We start from the raw sequence: 26,362 nt of genomic DNA, 5'->3' as shown, positions 1-26,362 counted from the left end.
CACTGTGACCCTTCTGCCATTTCCCAATGAACCTGCCTGTGAAGTCTGTCAAAGACAGCCCAGCTGGCTGAATTTTCCACAGTTTAAGAAGAGCACTGCTGTAGCTAAGAGGGTCTGAAGATTTCTTCAAGTAAAATATCTAAATCTGAATTGATTTAAGGAACTTTTCTACGTTTCAAACATGAACATGCTCCTCCACTGGTAAGTTATTTTCAAGATAATGTTCATTTCAAACCACCAGTTTGGATTAATCTTAAATTAGTAGTGATTTCTTTGTTTTCAATTAATAAAAATTGCCAGAGTGGCAATGGATGATGGAAGCTTACTGAAGTCCTGTACCATACACATATATAACCACTGATTTCTCTAAACAAAAATACGTATTTGTCAACATTTAGACTCTTTTCTCTCTTGGGGTGGGAAGTCCAAGTGTATATTGGGCAAAGGCCAGACAGCTTTTGTGTAATGCATAAAGGACATGTTGACTCCTGGATATTACTTTCCATTCCTCGGTTTTGTCTTTTCAGTGCCTGTTGCCATTATTCTTTCCTTCAGCTTTTCTTGCCAATGATTCACTTCCTTAAAGGACTATTCCTCCTACTTACCCCTTGCCCAGGGCTTTCCCTGTAACCAGCTCTTCATTGTTTCTTCCACTTAACACCCACTCAACACTTTACAGGTGTTTCCCAGGAGTATTAAAAGGTGTCAGCAGGAGAAACAAAAGAGTCAAACTCCCAAATAGCTTGGCCAAGCCGATAGCCACGTCTGGGCAAAAAGAAAAGTGTTTGTTTCTTTTTGGTTTCCATTTTTAGTAGAAAATCCCCACTGTGTAACGAGTGCCGAGGGAATAAAACAAGAGCCAGAATTCTTTTTGAGTTTCCCCTTCTCTTTTGAAAAATGAGATATGAAAAGGTAATATCGAACCACTAAGGCAGAAAAAATGCAGTGCCTATTCTATTTTATTCTTTCCGTAAAAAACCCGATTTAAATTGTTGGGGTTTTATTTTGAGAGCATCTCAACTAGGCCTGCTCTGAATCTGAAGGGAGGAGCTGAATTATTCCTCCTTTATTCCAGGACGATGGTTGGGCAGTTGTGCACCAAGTCATCAGTATTTCACAGTATTGCTCACGTGCAACTTCATATTTTAAAACAAGTTCTCCACAACTGAAATAGAATGAAGAATAAAGAAAACAAAGTGTCCCGCTTGCTGTTAGGAAAAAAAAAAATAAATTCACGGGCCAATGTTTCCAGCGGGATAGCACTTGCTTCCCTCCCCCTCTGCATCACACCAGCCACATTCCTGCCTAAATGCTCCTTGAGATTTGTTTTCAAGAGCAACCAAACTGGTCTTTGCTGTGGAAGAACACTCCTTAAATCACCCTGAACGGCAGAATGAATCCTGATATAAACCCAGCACCCCGAGAGTCACCTTCTTCTCTCCATTGCACTCAACACGTGCAGAGACTTTAGACTCAGCTTAAGACCTGAGACTCACTTTAAGACTAAGTGCAGGTTCGCAGAGAGCCGCGGGTCTGTGAACTGCGTCGTTCTGTTGTTATGGTCAACAAAATAAACTCTGCCTGTGGCTGTATTTCGGATCTCCCATCCAGGAGGCAGTGGACCAAGCTCCTCACAATTGATGTTGCTAAGATCCCTGTAAAAACAAATATAAAATGAAAAATACCTCAGCAATTGGCCTCCGAGCCAAACAAGCGTAAATGTAACAGAACAATTCCATGAAGTCTGAGAAAATGTATTGTTTCAGAAACTTGAGCTGTTCAGCTGGAATCTCTACTCCCAAGGTGCAAGCCCACCACAGCAAAAACACACACCCCAGAACACATGCCGTGGGGAAAAAAGTCCTTATCAAATAACCCTCATTTTTACAAACCAACTTCAGCTGTTAAATTAATACAGGCTTCAAACAAAAATAAAGACCATTGCCATATTTGTCAAAATGGAATTGCAGTTCTGCACCAGTTCTGACAAGAAAGCATTTTTAAAACAACATTAGTCACGTAAGGAACTGTGAATCACACTTTATAATAAACTCCTGCAAAACAAAACTATATTTCTGTAGAGTTACAGTTTCCATGAAGAATTACACATGGGATGGGTGTCTGTGGCACTGGCAATTTTGCCCCCAAACCCCAAGTGCTGGTGGGAAGCAAACAGCTCTCTAACAAAGTATTTCAAATCAAGTATTATCTGAACAATGACTCAGCTCTGCCCCAAGCAACACAGCGGTGGCTCAGTAGGTCTCAAGAAAAATTCTGCTGAAATTAGAAAGATGCAGATTCATTCCAGAGCTTCACTGAAAATAAATACTGGTCTCCAAAAATGTCCACTCACTGATTATTCATGGACATAATTCACACCTCAGATCCCTCACACTGTCCAGGGCAGCTCTTTCTAAAGGTTCAGCTCTCCCAGTGTCCTGGGAGTTGAGAGAGGAAACAGCCAAGGGACAGAATGGCTAAAAAGGTGCCACCTGCAGGGATTCCAGAGACTGGAGAGCCACTAATGGAAACACAAAGCTCTGGAACTGAACTCCTGCTGCTATTCCCCATAAACACACTGCTGCTGGACCACAGGGCTCATTTTTGTTGACTACATGACTGTGGCTATTAGCATAAAAATACAATATTCCCCAGAAATGACATCAATTCCACCCTCACGCAAACAGCCAAATTTTGTTCTCAGACACGCTCACGCAGTTTGTGCTGCCACACCTCAGGGCAGAGCTAACTTAGACTGCACACAGAACTATCAGACCCCAAACTTAAGGATTACTCTTCAAATATTTTTTTCCAGTGCCTGGTTTTGGATAATACACAAGCCATGGGCTTCCTAAGGCACAACTGCAGCCTCAGGCCTGCAGGTAACACATCAAAGCAAGGAATGGTCTCAAAACACAGAAACAGGAACAAAAGACTAATTCCAAACACAAGGAAGTTGTGGCCATGAGGCATTTTATCCTTCCTGGGACACCCATTTCCATGGGAAGGAACATCAGCAATTGTCAAAGTTACTGCAGTTCTCACAGACGCCAGCACTGGCTGCCAGTTTTAAACCACACACATCTCACACCACCATCCACAGGCTTTAAGAGCCAAGTGTTTTCAACAGGATTTCTTGGTTATATAAAGAACAATCAGAAGCTATCAATAATTTCCATTATTCTCCTTTCAAACATGAGAAATAATCCTGTGTACAGTAATGACTGATATGTACATGTGTACTGTGTAAATAAGGACATTAAATAAAAAAGACTTCCTATTTATCTTTTCCCAAGTGTTGAGAGAGCTGCAACAGGAATAGCAGTTTGACTGTTCAAATCCAACCCAGTTTTCACTGAAGTATCTCAATAAAACTTCTTTTGGAAGTGTTCAGATTCTACCTATTGTTTCATTATTTTGCAGAGTATTAAAATCTGGACTTGGCTCTAATTCACATGCAATATCTAGAATCAGTGAACTATACCTATTTTCAAAACACTACTGTAATTTCTTTCTTCATTTTCCATCTTTCATTAAAATAACAACTTGAAGAACCGAGGAAGAGACACACATTGATTTTGATTAATGACTTGTTAAAATGACGTATTAAGGGCCAAGAATCAGAAATATAATATTAGACAGAGGAGAGCAGTGCTTAAATGATTTTTATGTGAAACCTTAGGGGTACTTCCATCGTTTCTTACCTGGGTACTCTTGGATCGTGCCACGTGCTGACACCAGTCTGAGTATGCAGAAAATAGACCTGACCTTGCTGAGTCGTCCTTTGTTCTGTGAAGTCAAGACAAATTAATAAATGTGAGAACAAAAATGCAACATGAAAACTAATGAATTAATCAATGTTAAGAACAAAAAAATGCAACATGAAAGCTCATAAAGACCAATTTCCCTAAACTGAGGAATCAAAAGGATCTCACGTATGAGAAGACTCATCCCATTTTCCCAGTTTCTGCAGACCCCCCCACATTAAAGAATTCTGATTTTCATACCATATCCTTCAGGTAGATCAGGAGGAGTGTGCAAGTGTGTCCTGCTCATGTAGTTCCTGTGCCTCTGGGACCGGACCCTCCTCTCAGCCAGCCGGGGGTCCGACGCCTGCCCGCAGGTCGCGCCGTTGGTGCCCGTGATCGGAGTGTTCTCGTCCACAAAGCAGCTCAGTGGCCTGCCCGGGCTGGAGTACTCGGATGCTGGCCTGGGGAAAAGGGGAGCATTGCACCCTGACTCGATGTGGGCCACAGGACAAACCTGGTGTGAGCTTCATCTCGGGGCTCTCGGGGAAGCTCTGCGGGAGCCGCTGCCTCGCCGAGCAGGACACCTGGATGGAGCAAAGCTGCTGTTCTGGGCTCACCAGAGGAATTATTGAGAATCACAGAATGTGCTGAGCTGGAAGGACCCACAAAGCCCATCCAGTCCAACTCCTGGCCCTGCACAGGTCCATCCCCAAGTGTCACACCCTGTGCCCCAGAGGATCATCCAAACGCTCCTGGAGCTCTGGTGGCCTTGGTGCTGACACAGCTCCAGGCCATTCCCTGGGGTCCTGTCCCTGTCCCCACAGAGCAGAGCTCAGGGCCTGCGCCTCCTCTTCCCTCACGAGGAAGCTGTAACTGCACTGAGGTCTCCCCTCAATCTCCTCTTCACCCCCAAACTTTCTCACCTTACCTTCATATGGCTCAGGAAGTGACCAGGCCTTGTTATTCCTTCTAGTTTTTAAGGAAGGTTATTAGAAGAGGATGCTGAAAAAGGGCTAAGCAAGAGAAAAAGCTGTTGCTCTTGAGAGCTCGACTGCAAGAGGGAACATTGAACTGTGTGATTTCATCTCTCAGTGCTGCTCCCAAAAGGATTTAAAATGGGTTAAAGGGGGATTGACAAGGTCACTTGAAATCCCCAAAACAAATTATACATTTTACATTAGTTTCTCCACTGTTAATGTGTCTGGAGCTTAGAACAGGTATTATAACATACCAGGAAAAATAAAAATAGGTAAATTAAAAAGCTGTTCAATCCCTTCACTCCAAAACTGCATGAGAGCTGGCAGTGTTAACAGTACAGATTATTTTAAGTCAAATATATCCATGCAGAGACCAGAATAACACTGAGAATGGAAAAGACACTGCAGGCAACAGAGAGTCTGTAGAAGAGTCTGAAAAATCTGTGATGACACTGCCTGCAATTCAGGTAGCAGCAGAAGTGGTTTGAGGAACAGCTTCATAACATTGAGGAACAGATTCACAACACATATCTACAGTTACCAGAAAAGGTGACTGAAATGATTTTGAAACATGCTCTGTAACAATCAGCTCTAACTATTCTGGGTTACATGGTCATGGCATGGACAGAGGCAATGTCTCACAGCTACTCATGATCTCATTTCTTCAAGAAAACCAAAATGCTGCTATTAGAGGAGGGAAAAAAATCAACTCTGAATGATCTTGTGAGTTAAATATTAGGCAGTAGGATGCTAAAGAAGGAAAGCACAACCTTGTGCAGAGTGACTTGGAGGAATGGCCAGTACCCCTGTTAGAGCCACCTGGAATCACCAGTGCCCAGCAAGCAAAACTCATCCCATCCTCAGTCTCCCAAATAATCCCTCACCGTGTCGGTCGCTCCCACTGAGTTGTCCGTGTGATGTGATTTAAGTACTGGATCCTTCCAGAAGCAGTTCTCCGCTCCTCCCACCTGCAATCCAGGCACGGAGAGATAAGGCAATGAGTGGTATTTCCAGGAAACCAGGGCACAAAATGTTTCCAACATAAATGCCAACTCAGGAAGACTTGCACCGTTATGAATCATGGTGGCTGAACAAGGTAACAGGAAACAACTGAAAACTGAACTCAGAAATGATTTAACATATTCTTCCCTTGGAACCAGGCACATCATTAACAATATCACACCTTCATGTTCCATAACTGCTTGAGTTCTAATTAAATCCAAATAGCCACATAAAGAAACTTCTTGAAAACAGCATGTTTAATAATGCATTTAAGTTGTTTTGACCACTGACTCTAACAAGTGCTTTCACAGCATCTTCACGCACCACTTGCTTTCATTAAAAGGTCAGCTTCAAATAATGTGACTTTTTAATTATTATTAATTTTGCACTCCAAAACACATGAGACTGCACAGGAAGCTTTGCAGTCACACAATTAAGTGAGCAATATTTATGCAAGGAACATTTTGAAGTGAAGATTTAGAAGCATTTTCAAAAATGTTTTTGACTTATCTGGACTCCAAATTAACAAAAGAATGCTGTTTAGGGCTCAGATGCTAATTTGCATTTCCAAATTCATCATCTGAAAACTCCATTTCTCCTGTCTTTACCTGCCAAGAATCACATTTAGAAGGCCTGTGTTTGCTCTGAAGAAGTTGCTGACAGCACCAGAACCTAAACCAGAGCATTTTCCTGCGTTCTCAAAACTGTTTTAGGTGATAATGATGTCATTAACTCTCACAGGGACAAACCCCAAACCCAGTCTTTGGCAGGTAAACACAGTGAGAACTCAGGCTGAGTGCAGACCTTTTCTAATCATGTTTTCTTCACTGTGATACACATGGAATAAAATGTGATCCATGTTTATCACAGTGTATATATGATAAACAGAAGGCAGCCAGGCCCTGTGGTCACTTCCTCACTAGAAAACTACTACATGGAGAAGTCAATTCTCTGCCTCCGATCTAACATTATATTAATTTATCAACTTTAAAACTTGAAAGACATGTTTTCTTAGCTGAGTGTGTTTTTCAATGCATTTATTCATACAAGCCACGTCCCTATTAACCGATAACTGTTCTGTGTGTCCCAGCTGGCTTAGCTCCTGCTCCTGAATGCAAAACTGCAGAACTCTCAGGGCAAGAACAAAAGCAAAGTGATTTATTTGTACACTGACTTCTCTTTAGTGCAAAGTGTGTTGGATGAGCTGTATTTGTGTTCACATCACAGTGATCTCTGCTTACCCATCTGGCAAATCATTGTCGAATAACCGACTGCAATCCACAACTTGTCCCCCTGTGCCTATTCGGTCCCTGGACTGGAGACTTACTATTAAGATAATAAAAGAATTATTAAAGATATGACATCTGAATGCAAATGACAGTTTACATTTGAAAGAGAATCAGTACAGCTTGGGAGGACTAAGCTGAGCCATGCTCTGGATGTTTTTTTTCCTTCTCACAAAAATCAAAGACGGTCATACAGAAACAGTGGAGAGAATTCCATGCATGAAAACATACATCTCACTTCCAAAACAAGTCAGAATATTAAAAATGAAAGAATACGAATGCAAGTTAAGGCAGAAAAAGAAGTGAAATCTGAAGCTGTCATTAACTTTTCTCCATATGAGGTGGACTCTGACACCTGACTGGTGGCAGGAGAGGGTTCACCTCACACATGGCTGGGACAGGGCCAACAGGAGAACTGCTAAAATAAGGAATTCTCTCTGGTTTTGACTCCTCCTTATGTATTTTGTGTGCCACATCCACGCAAACACAAAAACTAGGCAAAATGTAACTGCTAGAAGCACTGCATGTCTGGTTTATTATTTCCAACACCAGCAGTAAGAAGTCAAATGCAACCCACACAAAGCACCCTGAAAAGCCCTCACTGCCCTCAGCAAAACTCCTTCACTGGGGTTTTAATTTAATTTTTATTTTTTTTACATGATTCATTGTAATGGATATTTGTGCCTGAAGCTTTTGTACTGCAATTATGAAAACAAAGATTTATTTTTTTTTTCAGGCTGCTTTTGTTCCCAATATCACAATTTGCAAGTGTCCAATCTGATAATTTATGACACTCGTGTTCCTGCAGGGTTGGGGTGCTTTTTTGATGTTTTGTTATGCCTTTAACAATAAAACAATTGCTTACAAAGCTCAATACGTGCTGTGGCCCACATTTCTTGAGGTGGCACTAATGCACCTCTGGACAACTGTCTTCAAATCCTATTTTAAATGCAGTGAAATGACCTTACAGGCCTTAACCTGGATGCAACCAAACTTTGGTCAAGATCACAAAAGTTTCAAAAGTTGGAGCAGAACTGGCAGCTTTTGCCTGAGTCTCTAAATTTTCAACAACAACATGTTTTGAAGCTTAGAATTCAACAGATCAACCCAGGGAGCCCTGCAGTACCTGCTGCATTCCTAATCCAAATTAACTCTTAGTCTTCCATGTATACTAATGTTACAAAACGGAGAGAAAGACAATTTAATTTCAACCAAATCAAAATTTTAGATGATGTATTTATTCTGCAAGAACCCCACAAATTCCAGGTTCACATGGCTGCACGTAGGCAAGTGCTTGATTTGCAAGGTTATCATCTGCTGAATGTATCAAATACATTTTAGTATCGGTTTCAAATCTTGCACAGTCTCTTAATTTAAGACATTTTATCCTTTGAAGAACTGAGAGTATTATTTACAACTTATTCTATCTTCTTACTTATTTTTAACCTAGATTTGTCCACCATCTAACAACTGCAGTGGAATTATCTAGTTTTACTCAGGCTCAATTCACCCATTCAACAAAATTGCATTCATGAAGAAAGATTAAAATATAAGAAGATTAATAATGACAACTTAAATAAAACAAGACAGGAGTCCCTGGAATCTTACCAAGGATGCATTAAATTAAACCAGAGCCATGACTGAGCAAAGCTGACCTTTCTGACGAGAACAGCAGGAAGCAGAACACACAAATTTGCTCTGGGTCTCTGCTGTTACCTGACAAGGTGCTTTTTCCTGGGCTCAGTGCCTGATCCAGCAGCTCCTGCTGCTCAAGGATCCCCACAGAGCCAGTGCTGCTCTGGACACACCACTTTGTGTGGGCACAGCAGGTTAAGCCAACCCATCAGTCCAGCCCATGCCCACACTGCTGACTAGTTGCCTCTCCCCAGTTCTCTCTGAAGTCTCTTGGCCATTGCACACTGCAATGGATTTGCCCCAGGCTTCCCATCTGGCATCCCAGTAGCCTTGAGACCTTTCTGCTTTGGGGTGGGGTTTTTGGTTTGGTTTTTTTCTTTCCTTTAATGAATGCCAGCATTCCCAAGCGATGATGACCAGGATGTGTGTTCCATACTCTGGAGGGCAGCATGGGAGCACAGTCCCTGCTCTGTGGTGTGGGCAGAGGAGCTCCCTGCTCCCAGCACACCCTGGACCAGCTCTCCTGTCAGCTGGGCTCAGTCCCCTCTCAAAAGCAACCCCACAACCAAAACCTCACCCACCCACCCTGGCTGCTCAGGGGACCAGAACACTGGAGCAAACCCAAAAAGCAAACCAAACCCACAACATAACACACCCTACAAAAGAGGCTGGTTCATCCTTTACTCTTCTGTGCAAGCTCACATGGAAAATTTAACACTCAAGAACAGCCTGAAGTGTCAGCAATGCACTGACAACTCCACATTTCTACCACCATTTCACTCTCCTGTGCCATCACACTCTTATCTTAGTGCTGTGCAAGCCCTGGCAGATCAGATGAGACAGATGGATAAAGCAACATAAAGAGGGAAAGTCAGAGGTATTATTCAACAGAGCACTCTGAAGAAAGCAAACAAACATGCTGAAGCCCCTATTTGCTGGCTGATGTTTCAGTGTTTTTACCTGGCTGATGAAAGCGCTGCTTGGATATAATTTGAATTATGAATTGAACATAAAAACTAAGCACGAAAATTCACTTTCCTTTGCCCCATGTCTGAACATTCTCATTAACACCTTGCTTTATGAAAATAAAGACCTTCCTTATCCTGACCAACTTTTGACTTAAGTGGCCTGTTAGAAACACTGCCTTCACAAAACTGAGAATGCACCAGAATGTTTCTGAAGTTTTTTATGGATACCTGTTTTCCAGTTGACAAAGCCCAGCTACTGAGGCTGGTGGCAGACTTGTTAATAAGCCGTGAAAACACAAAATGAATTGACCAAGTCACCCCAGACAGCAATTCCCTCCTGTCACAGCAAGATGCTTCACCCTTTTCCAAGAAGCACAGATTTGCTGAAGCTCTCAGTGGCCAAGGATTTTGCAGTCAGTTTTCCACAGGGAGTTCAGGCTCAAATATCACCATTCTTTACAGTGAAATTAAAAACTTTAAATAATTTTTTTATCATCTATAGTCTTATTTGCCCCAACACTTATTAAAATATTTTTGTTTTGGGTTTTTTTTGTGTGTGTGGTTTGAGCATTTTGGTTTGGATTTTGTTTGTGGTTTGTTTTTTTTTTAAATTCTCTTCATACATACTTTCAACCTGAAGTCCAAATGGCTCTGGCAGCAGACAATGAAGAATTCAATACAGAGAAGTGACATCTAGGAAGGGTTATTTCTACAATTACTATTAAGCTCCAAGAGAATTAAAAGATAAAAACCTTTACTTACCTACTATCTGTCCTCTAACAGTATCATTGTCATTTGGCCCAAGCTTGCACAGATCCAACCTCTGGTCTACAAAAGGAGAACACAAAGTGTAAATCATACAATAAGACACCATCACAACCTACCAAACCAGCTGGAACACAAAATCCAGCAAAAACTGTCACTCTTCAAAAGTCTGCACATGCAAGTCTGGTCTGAAAGAGAAGAAACAAGCCTTCAGCTTACTTACAACCAGTGTCTTTAAGGCGGTTGATGGCGTTTGAAAGAAGCCTCACACAGCCCAGAAAACCAGCTCCCTGCTTTTTATGGATTTTCTTGTGATTCCACACACTGATTGTTATTGAATCCGACTTTCCAATATACCTGAAAAATGTGGAAAAACAGCCCTGTGAATGGCACTCACTGAATACTTGACAAGGCTCCAGAAATCACCTTTGGCGGGGGGGGAATTATCAACCACTCCATTAAAAATGTCACACAGGGCAAGAGAGAGCAAGTCATCTGCAGGTAAGATGTACACTTCATACTTGGATGGAAGCATGTTATGAAGGAGCTCGCTGGAATACAGACTGGTCTGAAAGCCTGACTCTGAGAGGAGGCATTCAGGTGACCCAAAGTCTGTAAAATCTGGCTAAAACAGCAACACAGCAGGCTGAGGGCTGGCCCTGACACAGCTCTCCAAGCAGCTACAAACATGCTCAGCCTCATGCCCCTGCTCAGCCCGACCCCAGGGGATGGAATGCTGGTGGCAGCAGGGTCTGGGAGCAGTGGGAGCAGGGACAGCAGCCCAAACACCGGGACAGCAGCTCAGCATCTTCCTGCAGCACTTCAGGGGCTGCTCTTCCAACCCCCAGGGAAGCACCACCCTCTGTCAGAGCCCTTCTGAGCACCAGGAAAAACACAGGGCAAACCTGGGGCCACATCTGCAGCTCCCACAGCTCTGGGGGGCTGATTTACTGTGAGTAATGTATGCTTGTGACATACACCACATGTTAGGACCATGCCAAACGGTTTTAGCTGAGATGTGCCACATTTCCCCCTTGCCTCTGCTCACATGGGACTGACTCCTCACAGCATTCCCACGGCAAAACCTGGATCTGCATCCCACTGGCCTGGGAAAACCTGGACACTGCAGGCTGTTTTATTTGTGCTTTTTTTTTGTTTGAAGCTTTGTTCTTCAGAGGCAATTACGTTTGTGAGCTAGTTTTTGTTTTCAAAACTTCCAGAGGACAATTTCAAAACACTCCAGATAAATCAGCAATTGCCAATACTGAATTATTACAGTTGTTTCAAGCTGAGGGAAATGAATATGTAACTGTGGCTTAGATCCCAAGAACTGCTTGTAGTTCTCCCTTCCCAGACCACAAATTCTGGCCTTAGTTTAGTTCCAAGTGCTTTTTTTTTTGTTTGTTTTTAGATGAAAAGTGATCAAACTCACTCAACCCATGTCTAAATACATCTCCCCATTGACTGTGGCTTTACTGGCTTGAAAGCATCTTAATGTTTTCAGAAAGACAGAAATGATACTGTCAAGGTTGGCAAACCAAATAATTGAACTAACTGTCATGGCTTAAAATTCCAGCTGTGATCAGGTTAACACTTCTCCCATTTTTCCTTTTCCAAAAAGCAGAACTTTGACAACTTCTTTTTCCCCCACCTGCAGAGACCGACCGAGCCAAGGAGACAGAAAAGCCTGAAGGTTTCAAAAAACCACTGCACATTTAAACAACAACAACAAAAAAAAAAACCCCAGCACCCAAACAAAACACGAGCTTCATATTAAAAAAAAAAACACCAAGTTTTTTGAATGGTAAACTGATTGTACAATATAGGTCAGATTTTTGGCCTCACAACCTTGACAATGCCAATTTTGCATAAAGAAACGAGATGAGGATGGGGATTCACGTGCACAGTTGCAGTCTACAATGTTTTATGTACTTAAAATAAATTCTTATGAGAACAAATCAGGTGCACTTAAAAACAGAGACTTATCATGACCTGTCTTGAATTTTCCAGTTTTCCTTGTTGCTTTAAGAAAGTCAAAGGTAGATGGTTAAACACAATTTCATAACAGAGCAGTTTGAATAATACGTAGAACAGCTGAATACACAACACAGTTTCCAAGAATTCCTGTTTCAGGGTGAGGTTCCCATGGTTGGGATGCAGGGAATTGCCATCCACACCAAATAGGTGAGGACTCCGTATCCTACTATAACCTACTGTGATTGTTGCATCCTAAAATTTGGCTAGTTCACATATTTAAAGGAAATAAGCAACACAAGCTGTCTTTTCCAAATAAAAATGTCTTTTTTTACAGATATATAAAGGAAGAAAAGAAATCGTTAAGTAACTTCTAGTTGGCTTTATAGCAAAATAATCTACATTTCTGCATAATTTCAGGCATGAAAACCCATGGTTGCATTTAGAGAGTGACAGTAGGACAAGCTGACACTTCCAATTCATTTGGTGGATAAGTTACATTTGTTTTACATCATCTGGCAATAAAGTTCCAACATAAAAGCCTCAGCTAGGAATTTTATTTTTGATTAAAAAAGAATGTTCCAAAAAATAAAAGTGCAACAAACCAAACCAGAAACAAAAACCACACCCCCCCACTTTGTTGGATGACTCTCTCTTCCTCCTCAAAATTAAAGTTTTTGGAGCTTCTTTTTCTTTTTTTTTCCTCTGTCCTATCAGCAATTTCTATTTCACAGCTTGAGTGCTTCAACAGAGATAACAGCATTAGTATTAATGAAGTGGAAACACAGAAATTCAATTTCCATAGACATTTTCTTAACTTCCATACTTTCTGAATCTGTAAAATTAGGGCTCTGGATAAGAACTGCATATTCAGAAATTTCAATTTCCCTACTCTTAGCACTTCCACTTCTAAAAAAAAAAAAAAATCAAGTACATACTGGAAACCTCTAAAATGTTTTAATAAAATTTAAAACACGGGGCAATTGTTATTTTTCCTAAACAAGATTCTCTTTTTCAAGGTGGTGTTTCCTTCTGAGCCAATACACCACTCAGGAAGGTTTGGGACCAAGTGGCTTTTCATCCCCATGGCATTGTATCCACTTTCCCTGAAGAGCTCAGCTCGCTGGAGAAATGTGGAATGAAGAAAGTGGAAAAAACATATTCCTGAAAAAAAACAAACTTCTTTGTGATCACAGGCCAGACACACTCCAGAAAGAGAGAAAAATGCACCATCAAGAGGTATGAACTCAGAGCTGGAAGCCAGAAATTCCCTATTTCTAATCCATCCTAATTTTTCCTCTTCTCTTTTTCTTGACCCTCATCTGGCAGCAGCTGGAGGGTGTTGGAGCTCTGGGATGGTCACGAGAGAAGCTGGGGCTTAGGCAGGAGCAGAAGGCAAAGCTGCTGCACATGGAGCTGTTTGATGGCTCTTTGGGAGTCTAATCCAGGCTGGGGCTGTCCAACCCAACACTAAGGAGAGCTGTTACCCTCTCTCCCTGAGAAAAATCCAGGATCATTGGCAATAGAGGCAAAGCAGTGTTGGAAAATTGGGGAAAAAAGGCAATTCTGCCAGGGCAGCACAACAGCCTGAGGGTGTGAAGGCACCAAAGAGCACCAGAACCTGCAGTGAGGAGATCTGGGGAAGAGGAGGAGTTAGCAGTGGAAGTTGGGTGAGGTTACACCTGACAGGTATCACAAAGGAGAGCAACAAGTCCATGAAGTGAGGGTTTGAAGGGCACAGAGTAAAGATGGGACCAGGACTTGGTTTGGTGGAGATCACGGCACAGACATCTTTTAGAGATAAATACATGATGTGATTTGCTGGGCCTTAAGGGCAGAGGTGAGCTGGGAAGGCTGTAGGAGAGATCAGGCTATCACTGAACAGAAGGGGAAGGGAGAGAAAAAGGAGATTTTTTTCAGTTTCTGACCTGCTGGTTTAGGTAGTTTAGCTCTGAATGCAAGTAAGTCTGTAAATGTGTTAAACCTGGTTATTCCAAAGCTTTGAGGAAAGGCCTGAACACACTTGAGAAAACACAAACAAGACTGAAAATAAGGAAGGGGAATACATCCAGGGTAAGCATGGTATTTTCCTGACATTAAACTACATCCAGACAGCAACTATTTGGCAATTTCTTTCTGGAAAGCCTCCCAGATTCCCCCCCTCCACACACACACCCATCGAGGCTGGAGAATCCAAGCAACTAATCCAACCACTTCCTTTCACACCAAGATCTGAATTAAGAACCACATAGGGCAAAAGCCAACCCTTTTTTTCTCTTTACAACACTGCAGAAGTGTTTAAAAAAATTTTCTCATACAACAGAACACCTATTCTGCTGAATCAGGTCAGCAAGTCACAAAATTCCACGGGAATTAGCAACTTAACTCAGACATTATTGCATAAATGTATCCCAGCAGCTCCACCTGACTGTGCCATTTGCATCTGCCACCACATGACACATGAGACTGTTAATTAGCAGCATGTTAACCTGCTAAAAATTCCAGGCTGGGGACACTTCAATCAGCTCAGCACAGTGGCAGAGACTGGTTTCCCATTCAATGCTGCGTTGTGAGGGAAAACATTAAGACATTTAAAATCCCTGTTATTTTCAAAGAATAAGAAAAAAGACTTAAGTCCTGTAGTCCCTGAGGTTTGTCATGAGGTGCTTTGCAGTAGGATGGTTACTATTCCTTTCCCCCCCCACCCCAAAATAAAGGTTAATTATCTTAGGATGTGGTGCAGATGGGAAGCTGAGACCTTACACTGGGTATATCACACTAAAAGTTACCTTAAGAAAAAAACCAGGTAGTGAGGTGTACCAAAGAGATCTCAACTTTTACTGCTGTTTTAATTGGAATAACAGGCAAGACTATAGAAAGGGTTAAATGATTATGAAGAAAATTTGGAGAGGGAAAGCATTATTTTCAAATTACAAGGCCTGACATAACTTTTACTTTGGATTAGAAATGTTGGATATACTTCTGTCACCAGGGAATTCAACAGCCAGAATCAAGCAAAGTAGTTTTCCCCTACATGACAAGTAATTTATACTGGAAATAATACACTGATTAAACAAAATCTAATTTTTAAGGGATGTTCTTCCCCAAACAAGAAAAAAACCCCATCACCCACAAAAAATATTTCATGCAGGTCTAAATTCCTTCAGACAATCCAGCAAGAGATGTCCCAAATCTGCCTGAGGAGAACATTCTGCCAGAAACCCCATTGCTATCTCTGCTTTTTATAATGCAATCACAGTCTCACTTCAATGCTGAGACAATACAGGATCTAGATACAACCACGGCTTGTTCCATAAAACAACCTAAAAACACCTTCTGTTCATCCTTCCTTAAAAATCATAACCAGAAAGGAATTTTTTTCTAAAGATTTTACCATTTTTTTCCATTCCTCTGGTTGCACATCAACATCCTCCCTCATTTCCCATGTCCTCTACTCCTTAGTTTCTCCAGGAGGGAATCAAATCACTCGCCCATGGAGCACTGAGCACCCCTTACAACCCATCCCAGTCAAATCCATTGTCCCAGAACTCCAAACACCCAGACAGGACTGGCAGATCCTTGGGAAGACACAGGGAATCACTGACATTCCCAACACAGAGTTTGGAGCAGATTAACTCCAAACCATGCCCATCATTCCTTGGGCAGGAGTATCCCTTCCCAGCTGGACAAAGGTTACAGAGGGATTTACACTCAGCCACTGTTGGCAGCACTTCCCACCTTTTATCCCTGTAAATCTGGGCATTAATGCTCATTAATGGACCCACCTAACTAAAAACCAATCAAAGCCTCTGCTCCCATTTCAGGGCTTTTTCCTTAGCTCTGGACTAACCTTTGGAGAGGACATGGAAGGGTAGAGGTCTGAAATCTCTATTCTATACCAATTAACATTTTGATAGTTTAACAACATTAAAAAAATCAAAATAACTTAGAATTTTTTAAATATAAAGATCCATTCCTTATACATGAACTTAAAAATTTGTTTTATATCCATTTTTCTAATGAATATGAATTACAGTCTCACATGCAGAACCTAAACCTGGACTGAGTTTGGATAATAAAACTATAATTCTATTATTTCACTAAACTGCCACAATATTTTGTTAAGAAGTAATGAAAATGTTCTGTATCCTGCACATTATGAACAATGACTTCACATATTTAGTCTTGGATATTCAGATAAAGAGTAGATCAAGTCATGACTTTAAACCAGGTCTTCCACATTCTGCTGAGAGACTATCGAGCTGCTTTTCTTCACTTGGAAAAGGAGGGACAAGAAATTCTCTGTGCACAAATAACTGATCTGCTGAAAGTCTGGTGAAGGCCAAAGCTCACATAAATATGCTCAAACAGTTTCTAATAATACAGGGTAGGGAATGGAGCCAGGGGAATAAAGTCAGAGATCAGAACAGAAGAATATAATGAATTAAACCAGTTCACTTCTCTTCCTCATCTTCCACCCCAAGAAAAAAGATAAAGAATAAAAGACTAAAAGACAGGGAAAATAAAGCATCCACAAAGAGACCTACATAAAAATAAAAGCTTTAATAACTTGTATTATACAGAATATTCTATGCTTTAGAAAGACAGAGGAAAACCATGACATGTACATGCCATACTGATTATATTGCTCAGAAGCACCCAAAGGTGCTCAAGTGATGGTAACAACAATTCCTGGTGAGAAGAACATTTGGGACAGAAAATGACAGAAGAGGAAACTGATACACAGAGAAAAAGACACTGTAGCACCACAACAGACAAAAACAGCACCAAGAGAAGAGGGAAATATTGTCAATTATTTGCTTCATTTTACAGAAGTGTTAACATGAAAATATTACAATGAAATAATGCTGTGGTACACCTGAAGCATGCTGCAGAAATCACCACTAGGAAAACAAATGTGGGGTTCAGATTTCGAAATGAGAAAGTGGAATTTTGATACATATATTTTTCACTCCAACTAATAAACTCTGGGATCCTTCCCAGGGACACAGGACAGTTCTATGAACATCTGACAGTGTCTGGGGACTTTAGAGGATTTTCACTTCAAACCTTTGGTTATCACTGTTACCACCTACAGGTCATAATGCTGATTCCATTTGGGATCAAGTGTATTCTTCACAGTATCTGTAGAATGGCATTGGCCAGATCCATCCACCACAACCTTGGCAAAGGGATCAGGAAGTCCTGAGGGGAGGAAAAGAAAAAGAAAAAAACCTGGCAAATGGCTCAGGATGCTTTGAAGACCTGCATCATTGCACAATTCACTTTTTAATCTCTTATTTCAAGTTGTCTTTTATTCATAAATGAGCACCATATTTAATGAATGGGAACAACATGACATATTAGGTACAGGGAATGGTAAATTAGTAGATTATTTCATTGATATGGACCAATAAAAAATTGTCTGAGTCAAACACATTGGGGAAAAAAAATCTGAACATCTTAAATCTTCCTAATTCAGGGGTGAGTAAACTCTAAGTATACAAAGAAGTCAGCCAAAGGCAGAGAAAACAGATTTACATCCTTCCTATGTTTAAGATTAATCACAACTATGGTTTTGGCTGATATTGGTATTACAGAAAATTGCCTGTAACAGGTTATTGTTGCTTTTGAGGTGCACTTGGCTTCCCTCTAAGCTTTCTGCTTCATTGTCTGCCAGCTCTGCACCTCAGAAACACTGAACACAAGTCCAGGTGAGCAGCAAAAATCAGTGCTAAGATGGTGCTGGACTGCCCAGCTGGGCATGGAAAAGCAGCAGGAGCAGCCCAGAATCAGCACAACCAACTGATGGATTCTACCCAGGGATTCACTGACCCCAAGGATGGTCCCACCACTGCTGCCCCCAGGTCAGGCCATCCTGTCCCTTTTCCCCCTCATCCTAATTCCTGCCCTCAGCCCAGTGCTCAGTGACTCAGTGGGGGAACTGAGGTGGGGAAACAATAATCTCATTTGCTGTAGAGCAATTTAGTCCCAGTTCCACTTCCTCAGGTGACTCAGGTGGAGCTGGGCAGGACAAGCGCCAGGGAAAGCACGTGGGATAAAGACAAGGCACGTGGGGAAGGGGAGGAACAGGACCTTGGGATCTGTGTTTCAGCACTCAAGAGCATCACAGAGCTCAAATCTTGAGTTGGTTTGGGTTTATTTTCAGGCACCATTAAACTGTCAAACACCCAATACAGTCAATATAGAAACCCAGATCAAATACAAGTATCACAGATCACTGTATCATCCCCTCTCCGAGTTGTTTCCCAAGTTCAGGTCTGATATTTGGAATTCCTCCTGCTCCCAGGTGATCTGTGTGTGCAGACACAGAAAATAACATTCCTTTCTGCCTCCTTCATCTACTTCTTAGCACTTCTTTCAAAACATTATTAAAATTAATTAAAATATAATTTCAGAGTAGCTTGGTATTATGAGGTGATTATTAATAATTAAGAAGCACATCTGTTTGCCTGACAAAAAGTTCTTACATGAAAAACATTTTAATAAATATATGACACTAATTGAAAAACATGTCATTTGCCTGAGTGGGTACATTTGTTTCCCACTCCCATAAAACCAGAGAGAGTGTGTCAGTGTTTTAATTATTATTATGAATCTGGTGAGTGTCACTTCAGAAAAAATTAGAAGCCCTGAAATAAAACAGTGTAAAAACATCAAAGCCCTCGCCTCCCTTATTGCAAAATTATCTTAATACAATGATCATGTGCAAACATTGGGCTACAGCACCTGCATAATATTTATCCCATCTATAAATAAATGCATAAAACTTTAACAGCTACTTACGGAAAAAATCCTTTTTCACCAGATTTTTTGCACACAGTACTGCAAGAGAAACAGAAATACAAAATTAAGTTACTGGCTGCCAAATTGAAAAGAAGTTGTTACTTCACCTGTCCAGCATCCCAGAAAATCCTGCTCAAAATAAAATGAATATAAATGAAAACTGTGCTCCTTCATCATTTATATTGTTCTACAGTCCAGCAAAAGCTTCCCTGATCATAAAAAGGAGAGCATTAGGCAGCCAAGGCTTTTCTGTTATCCTGCATGGTAATAAATAAAAGGTTTTTACCTGAAAAACATCTGGGTGGAGCAGACTAACTTCTAAGGCCAGAGTTTTGATGGTTCCAAAGATATCTTTTATTTGTAGAAGCTGATAATTGTTTCAGGTTTTTGTTTTTTTTTTTGGTTTGTTTGGCTTTAAAAGGGGAGGAACATTTGCACTTGTCAACCAAAAATACCAAGGGGAAAACAATCTCCTATGAGAATAAATTTAAATAAACAAATAAATAAATAAAAGGTCAAAGGGACAACTTTCATATGAAGATGCCAAGGCACACAATGAAGGCTTCTCCTCACAAACTGCAATACTCAAGGCTTATCTATTATCACAGGTTTAATAAGCAGGAAATATTAGATTCCCCTGTGAAACATTAAAATATTTACTGATAACACAAAAGGATTCTTGGGGATTGAGTAAAAGCACAAATTCCCACAGCCAGTACAAAAAAAAAATTAAAAACAGGGGAGAGGGAAGAGATATTTGGTTGGAAGTGATACTGCAGGAGGCTCCTCGCTGTTCAATTCCCTGGGATGTTTTTCCTATGAGGTCGCCAATATTTATTACTGCCAGGAAATGCAAAGACAGAAAAGTGCATCCAATAATCCCATCCCAAAGACATCACCTAAAACCAAATGGAATTGGCCCTGCTTTCCCCCCCAGAGTATCCCCCCATCGATCCTGAAGGGCTCCTGATTCCCTAATTTCTTTTGCAGTATCGGATTGAAAGCAGGCAAAGGTCCACGAACATTCCCGTGGGGATCTCCACGGTCAGGGCACAGAATCACCCCCCTGAACAGTCTGAATCAATGGAATTCATGTTTTCCCCCTTTTTACGTCCATAAAGATGTAGATTTTAATGGAACTTTTTTCCACGGGAATTCAGCACTGCAAAATCCAGCTCAGGTCTACGGAGTTTGGATCCTCCAGTCAAAACAGAAGGTGACAGCTATCAGTGGCTGCAGGCAGTCACAGAACAATCCTCTCACTTTGACATATTCCACAGGAAAGGCACACACAGGTTCCCAGGAACTTCGATTCAAGGGGTTGCTAACAATTAGACCAGGAAAAAAATTGCCTGGTTCCAGGCTGTCAGCTGTTGGGTTGTTTTAAAGACGATAAAAGTAATAAATAGAATTTCTCTCCATTCAGCAGCAGGGCTCCATTTAAAGGATTTCCACCCAATAATTCCAAACAGTCAACAGCAGTAAAAAACTAATGGAGAGCCAAATGTTTTAGGTATTTCTGATACCTGGAGTTCAAGCACATGTAGAAAAGACTGTCACACCACCATCTACTCCACAGAACATTCCAATGAAGTCCTTAGGATGACGTAATAAAAATCCACAGTTACTAAAGAATTCCATGTGTCCAGCAATTTAAAGCCTACTCTGTTCATACCATTGAGAACAACTTAAATGTATTTGAAGAAATAGATAATAAGACAAACCTAGCAAACTGCTTTTCCAGTGCCTGAAGATTTAATTACAAGAATATCCTCAGCCTGAGAATCACCTGCCCAAGAACTGCAAGAGGTTATTTCTCACCAGCCACCTTTCAGGTAGTGGTGAAAAACTTCAAATAAAATAGATGCTTATATAAATGGCCCCTTTTTTTAAACATCTAAAAAAGATATAATTATTGTCACAATTTCAACCATTACAAGTAATGGGAAGTGTCACATGAAGGTGAAGGCTTTAAATCCAATAGTTAAGTCAAAATTCATCCATAGCACAGTGAGCCATACAGGGTGCTCCTGGGACTGTATAATGTCCAAGACAAAAGAGGTTTGACTAATCTTTTGAGAGACAAATTGCAAGGTTAACAAATTATAAGACTCCTTTTCAAAAGTACAGCAAGCCTGCCAGTGTAGTTTAACCCAAGTCCCATTTTTATAAGATCAGGCACATGCACAGCACACAGACTAATAACTGCTCCCCCAGCAATTAGCCAGGAGTGAACAAACTAATATTTTTGGCTCAAGATTTCCTTCTCTAGTAACCACATTTAAGGAAAGTCAGATGTCAACCCACTCTGGCTTTGTCAGGTTAACAAAACAGGAGAGATGCTGAGAAGCCTTCCATTAACAACACCCTCTGTGCCAGGTATTTTAGGTGAAAAAGCCCAGGTCCCAGCTCAGTTTTAAGTGAAACAATCTCCTTCCACACACAGAGCTCTAATCTAGCTCAGGACTCTTTTTGCACAACGCTGGTGGGAAAAGCACCAGAGTTTATGCTCCACTTTTCTAACAGTTTCAACACCGTATTTCAACCTATTCTGAATATTCTGATAACCAACTGATTAATAGTTCCTTGAGAATAAAAACTAAGGAAGTTTGGCTTCCTATGGATTTATGTTTTATGGTTGACTGAGAGCTATAGCTGAGGCTTTTCCCAGCGGTCAGACAGACACTCTCCCACACAGACCCTCCCGTGCTCCGGCAACTCAGGATCTCCTGCTGCAGCTTTTTCCTCTCCCTCCAGGTCACTGCCTGGGTCTCCTCTTTATCCAGGCAATGATTCTCAGAAAACTCATGGGACTTCATTATCTCTGAGTCCTCCATCCTATGTTCCATTTGAGCTAAAGATTCAAAAAGCAGAAAGAACCACAAGGAGATTTATTTCCCTGGACAAAGCCAAGTTAAAATGCTGATGGTTCTGGACCCAACCCACGCCATTATCAGATCTACCACAAACGGGTCCTCCAGAGGCACAAGGGCACGGGAGGGGGTTATTTGTTATTTGTACGTGCTTGTTTTAAGGCACTTCTTATTGAAATTATTTTAAAACAAGAAGTTAAGCTGTTTAAACTTGCACTGGAACTAGAACACGAACCAATGGCTGGATATACTCAGGAAAAAAAGGGGGGGAGCGTTGTGTTGTAAGTGCATCATCAAATGACATTAATGGCTTCTAGCACACATCTGTAGATAAAGTATTTATTACAGGGTATCAGTGAGTCAGTGGATAGTTATGTTTTGTGTTTATTACAGACTTCCTGGGTAGTCTACAGACAGGAGAACATTAATATTCCAATATGAAGGAACAATACATACGTGCCAAGACAAACAGCACATCAATTGTACATACTATACATACATTAAATATCTTTTTATCGTGCTTTATGATCTCATTCTAACATATGCTACTCAGGTCAGCTCACAGAAACTTGAAAAGAGCATTATAGTATAAGCTACCCAGTCTCCTTCTGTGACAGCTTTGCTACAAAACACTCAAAAATAGGAATTAAGTGAATCACGTTTGCCAATTTCCTTTTTCTGATTTATTACTCCAGTGACTGACAAAGAATGGTTTACTGAAAAGTTATTTAACTATTGCAAGTAAATGTAAAATACTTCACATCCCCAAATTCCTGCAAACTGTGTGTTGGCTATCAAAATTTACATGCAATTACAGAGGGGGGTGTGAATAACCAGTTAAACCCACATAAAAAATGACAGGAACAATGAATATTCAAAAGGTGAATTTTACAGAAAGATAAATATTTCTCTCATTTTCTGAACTCTTCTTACTCTTTTTGAAGAACTCTTGTTACAACTGTTTTCTACTTTGGAATCATTTTTACAGAAAAATCAAACTTTTAATGACATCAAGCTGTTGTTGTGGAAGGCATCCTATGTTATACATTACCACTATTTTATGTCAGTATTAAAAAGTATGTTTATTGCAGAGTAGTAAGGATATCAATAACACCATGTCTCTTGATTTATGACAAATGACCAGGTTTAAATGTGCTTGAGGTAGGAGCACCTCAGGGCTACAGCTGTAGCCAAGCACAATAGAAATATACTGAGTTTAAAATTTCTATGTTAAAAAAAAAAAACGTTGCTTCAGCTATCTTAAGTAAATAATTTTTAAATGTGTGTATGTTTGAGACACGATCGGTGAAAGGTAATGGGAAGACAGGTCAGAAAATAAAAAGCAATCAGAAATGTCCATGGAAACGAGCTCAGAAGGAAACCCATAATGGAGACATTTAAAATGACATGACTTAGTAGGAAACCCCCCATCCCAGGTCAGCCATCCGTAAGAACCACCACTGTGTCAACAGCCAGCCCTGAGGTTTCGGGGAAGGAAAGGACTCGCTCCAAAGCTAAGATTATGTTTACTAATCTTCTGGCTTTCCACGTGTCATCACCACAGAAGAACAAGCTCAGCCTTCCCAACCCAACCAACAGTTTTGACGTTATAATTCCTGTTGGTTTTTTTTCTTTCCCCCAGGGTTTTTCTCCCAGAAGAAGTGCTTGTTCCAGAACATATGTAACACATGGGAGAGCCAGCAGAAGGACAGGCTGCCTATCAGTTTTTACCACAACAGCTCACTTGGAAGACAAGTCTTTCTCCCCCTACAGAAAGAGCATCTTTTAAGGAAAGCCATTAGTGCTGGGTTTGTGATCAGATCCCAGTTGTTTGCATGTTCTGTGCAGTGCAATACAATCACTGAAATCGGTCCCAGCTGTAGAAACACAATGCTGGGCTGTTGCTAATGTGTGTTGTACTGATAATGAATGGTCGTCTATGCTTTAATCTGAATAAAGCTCCCAACTGCTCTGCCTCTCCTTGCCAAAAATTCCCCTTCCTCCTCCAGACTGTGGTTGCATTCCAATTACACTGCTGATTGGAATGAGCCTGCTTGGGGGAGGGAGAGGGAGGGAGGCAAATGAAGGCACACACACACACCCCTCCTGCCTTTGGAGGGTGCCCCTGGGACCCAGAAACCACTCGGGTGTTTGAACCTATGGCTGACACAACGGACTTTTCCCCACATTGTGCAAAACTCCTTGCAAATTCACTTATTTCTCACAGAGAAGCATTTGTGACAGGCACAGGTTCCAGCAGGATGGCTCAATACTTGAAACATTTCGAACAAATTCCTACTGCTTTCTTCCATTGTTGGCACGCTCCAGAGAAACTTATATTTTTCTGCTTGCATTCCCTCCTTGGACCTGCCTGAATTCCCACATGGGAAGATATAAAACAGGAGGTCTTCAACTGTTCATCGAACAAAGAGCTGTAAATAACACCACACAGATTTGCAAATCCAGCTGTTGAGGTAATAACTTCCTCAATTAAGGTTTTGAAACAAAAATGTTTATCCCAACTATTCACGTTAAGTTTTATTTTACAATTAATCTCTCTGAGCATTTTTTTTTTTAAGGTTTCATTTCCTTAGAAAGGTGCTTTTTCTGCAGATGAACAGAATAAGCGACAGGACGCGATCATAAACTAAAGTTTACTTTCACTTAATGAAATTCCTGCATTTTGGAAGATTGCAATGGATTATCGTCAAGAAGGGGCACACAAAGACAAGTAAACCTAACATATATGTGTTTTACAGGTGTGCAGGGGTTTGAGTAAAGAAGGGTTTGCAGCATGAAACGGGTCAGAACGCAGCAGCTGAGCGTTATTCCAACCAGGATGGGTTTCATATTGCACCCCCCAGGAACGGGGCTGCAGCTGTTCCTCCCTCCAAGCAGGTCCACAATCCCAGGGATGCCAAGGTAGAGCAGGAAGCTGAACTGGCTTAACAGAAAATTAACCTTCTGGGGAGATGGATTAGTTGGCCATTGGCTCCAAGAGCTGCCTGACTTCCCCTGCAGTCACACCCTCCCTAAACCTGTGCAGCTGCAGAGGAGGGAGGATCAGCCACTCTGCCCTTCTGATGGCCACTCACAGTTGCACTGGAGAGGTGCACCCCATACCTTTACTGAGTTTTTCAGCTCTAAAAACAAAGTACACCCCCCAATACTTTCATTTTAATACAGACTGATAGCTTTCCCTCTTGCCTCTGTCTTGATTTTGCCCCCAGGACACCAAAACAACCAGCTAACACCCCTCGGGTTTTCAGAGACATCTCTAATTTCTAATCCTCTTTCAGAGACACAATCTTCACCTTAAATATTCGGGTTTTCTATTTCCCAAAGAGCAGTTAAACCACAAAAAAGCATTTCTCTTGCAAGTGTACAAACAACTGCTGCCAGGCTGCTCTGTTTTAGGGACAGCTGCTCTTCCCCAGGCTCCCAAAGCACCAGAAATTCGGAATAACCCAACGAGCTCTAAAGTAGAGTCAGTACAAAACACATGTACAGAGGCTGGATGTGAATTAGGAACCTCACAACATGATCCTTTCTGTCCCTGTGCTGTGGAAGTCAGGACAACGTGGAAGGGATGGCAACTTCTCCAACAGGCACAGCCACCTCACAGGTACATTCAGACCTCACAGTGGGAGGAAACAAATTTCTAATTCTCTTTCAGAATTATACACCCCGATTAAACCTAATGTAGAATCGGGTACTAATTCTACTAAGAATATGTGTCAGAACAATTCAAAAGCACTAATGGATTTTTAAAGTGCTATTTAATATGAGCACGTCAGGTTGGAAAAAAATATTCAAACACTAGTTCTAAGTGAGATATAAAAGCATCACTGCTAGACTTATGTCCAAACACAAGGTAGACAGCTTTAAAATAAACTCTATTAAGATATGCAATAGGATAAACATAGTACTAGAAAAGAACTTTTAACAAGAATTTCCTTTAATAATTGTTAAAATTCTAAATTGTCCCATAAACACATTTCTGTAAGTTCAACTTCAACACAAGCCAGACACTAAATCCTTAATATACTGCATGTAAAATGAAACCCATTTCCAAGGATCACATGCACCTGCTTATAAGCACTGTCAGCTAGAAATCCGTGTCTCAACAAACCAAGATTATTCCTCTGGGACTAAACAAACAAAACCACAATAACCTGCATTCAAACAGCAACACGGATATCCAGAAGTGACAAATGCCTTAATAACACAAAATCATTTAAACCACTGCAAAATATGCCAGAAACTAACACAGTAACAGCACATTTTTTCTTTCCAACAGATTCACTCCATTAAATTCTGCCTATA

At 41.0% G+C, this 26,362-nt stretch overlaps 1 protein-coding gene and 1 long non-coding RNA gene across 3 annotated transcripts in view; one reads left to right on the top strand and one right to left on the bottom strand.

Annotated features, from left to right (window-relative positions):
* Positions 1 to 26,362, bottom strand: part of SMURF2 (SMAD specific E3 ubiquitin protein ligase 2) — a 58,740-nt gene that overhangs the window by 13,824 nt on the left and 18,554 nt on the right. Inside the window, exons 1-10 of one of the 2 annotated variants that reach the window (XM_027654670.1) lie at positions 24,255 to 24,407; positions 19,164 to 19,202; positions 17,453 to 17,561; positions 10,606 to 10,739; positions 10,380 to 10,445; positions 6,970 to 7,054; positions 5,611 to 5,694; positions 4,008 to 4,210; positions 3,705 to 3,789; positions 1,497 to 1,655 (exon numbers count right to left, since the gene is read on the bottom strand). In XM_027654670.1, the coding sequence (XP_027510471.1) occupies positions 1,497 to 1,655; positions 3,705 to 3,789; positions 4,008 to 4,210; positions 5,611 to 5,694; positions 6,970 to 7,054; positions 10,380 to 10,445; positions 10,606 to 10,739; positions 17,453 to 17,561; positions 19,164 to 19,202; positions 24,255 to 24,390 (1,100 nt within the window). In that variant the 5' untranslated portion in view covers positions 24,391 to 24,407. Of the gene's footprint in view, positions 1 to 1,496; positions 1,656 to 3,704; positions 3,790 to 4,007; positions 4,211 to 5,610; positions 5,695 to 6,969; positions 7,055 to 10,379; positions 10,446 to 10,605; positions 10,740 to 17,452; positions 17,562 to 19,163; positions 19,203 to 24,254; positions 24,408 to 26,362 lie in introns of those variants that run through there. The other variant, XM_027654669.1, reaches the window with a different exon arrangement.
* LOC113952525 lies at positions 17,528 to 19,512 on the top strand. The gene is made up of 3 exons (XR_003529575.1): positions 17,528 to 17,840; positions 18,079 to 18,223; positions 19,186 to 19,512. It is a non-coding gene; the product is annotated as an uncharacterized LOC113952525 (long non-coding RNA).

Source organism: Corapipo altera, unplaced genomic scaffold (assembly GCF_003945725.1).
Source record: "Corapipo altera isolate COAL_440 unplaced genomic scaffold, ASM394572v1 343, whole genome shotgun sequence".
NCBI classification, from domain to species: Eukaryota; Metazoa; Chordata; class Aves; order Passeriformes; family Pipridae; genus Corapipo; species Corapipo altera.
This window is presented reverse-complemented; position numbering and strand designations above follow the sequence as displayed.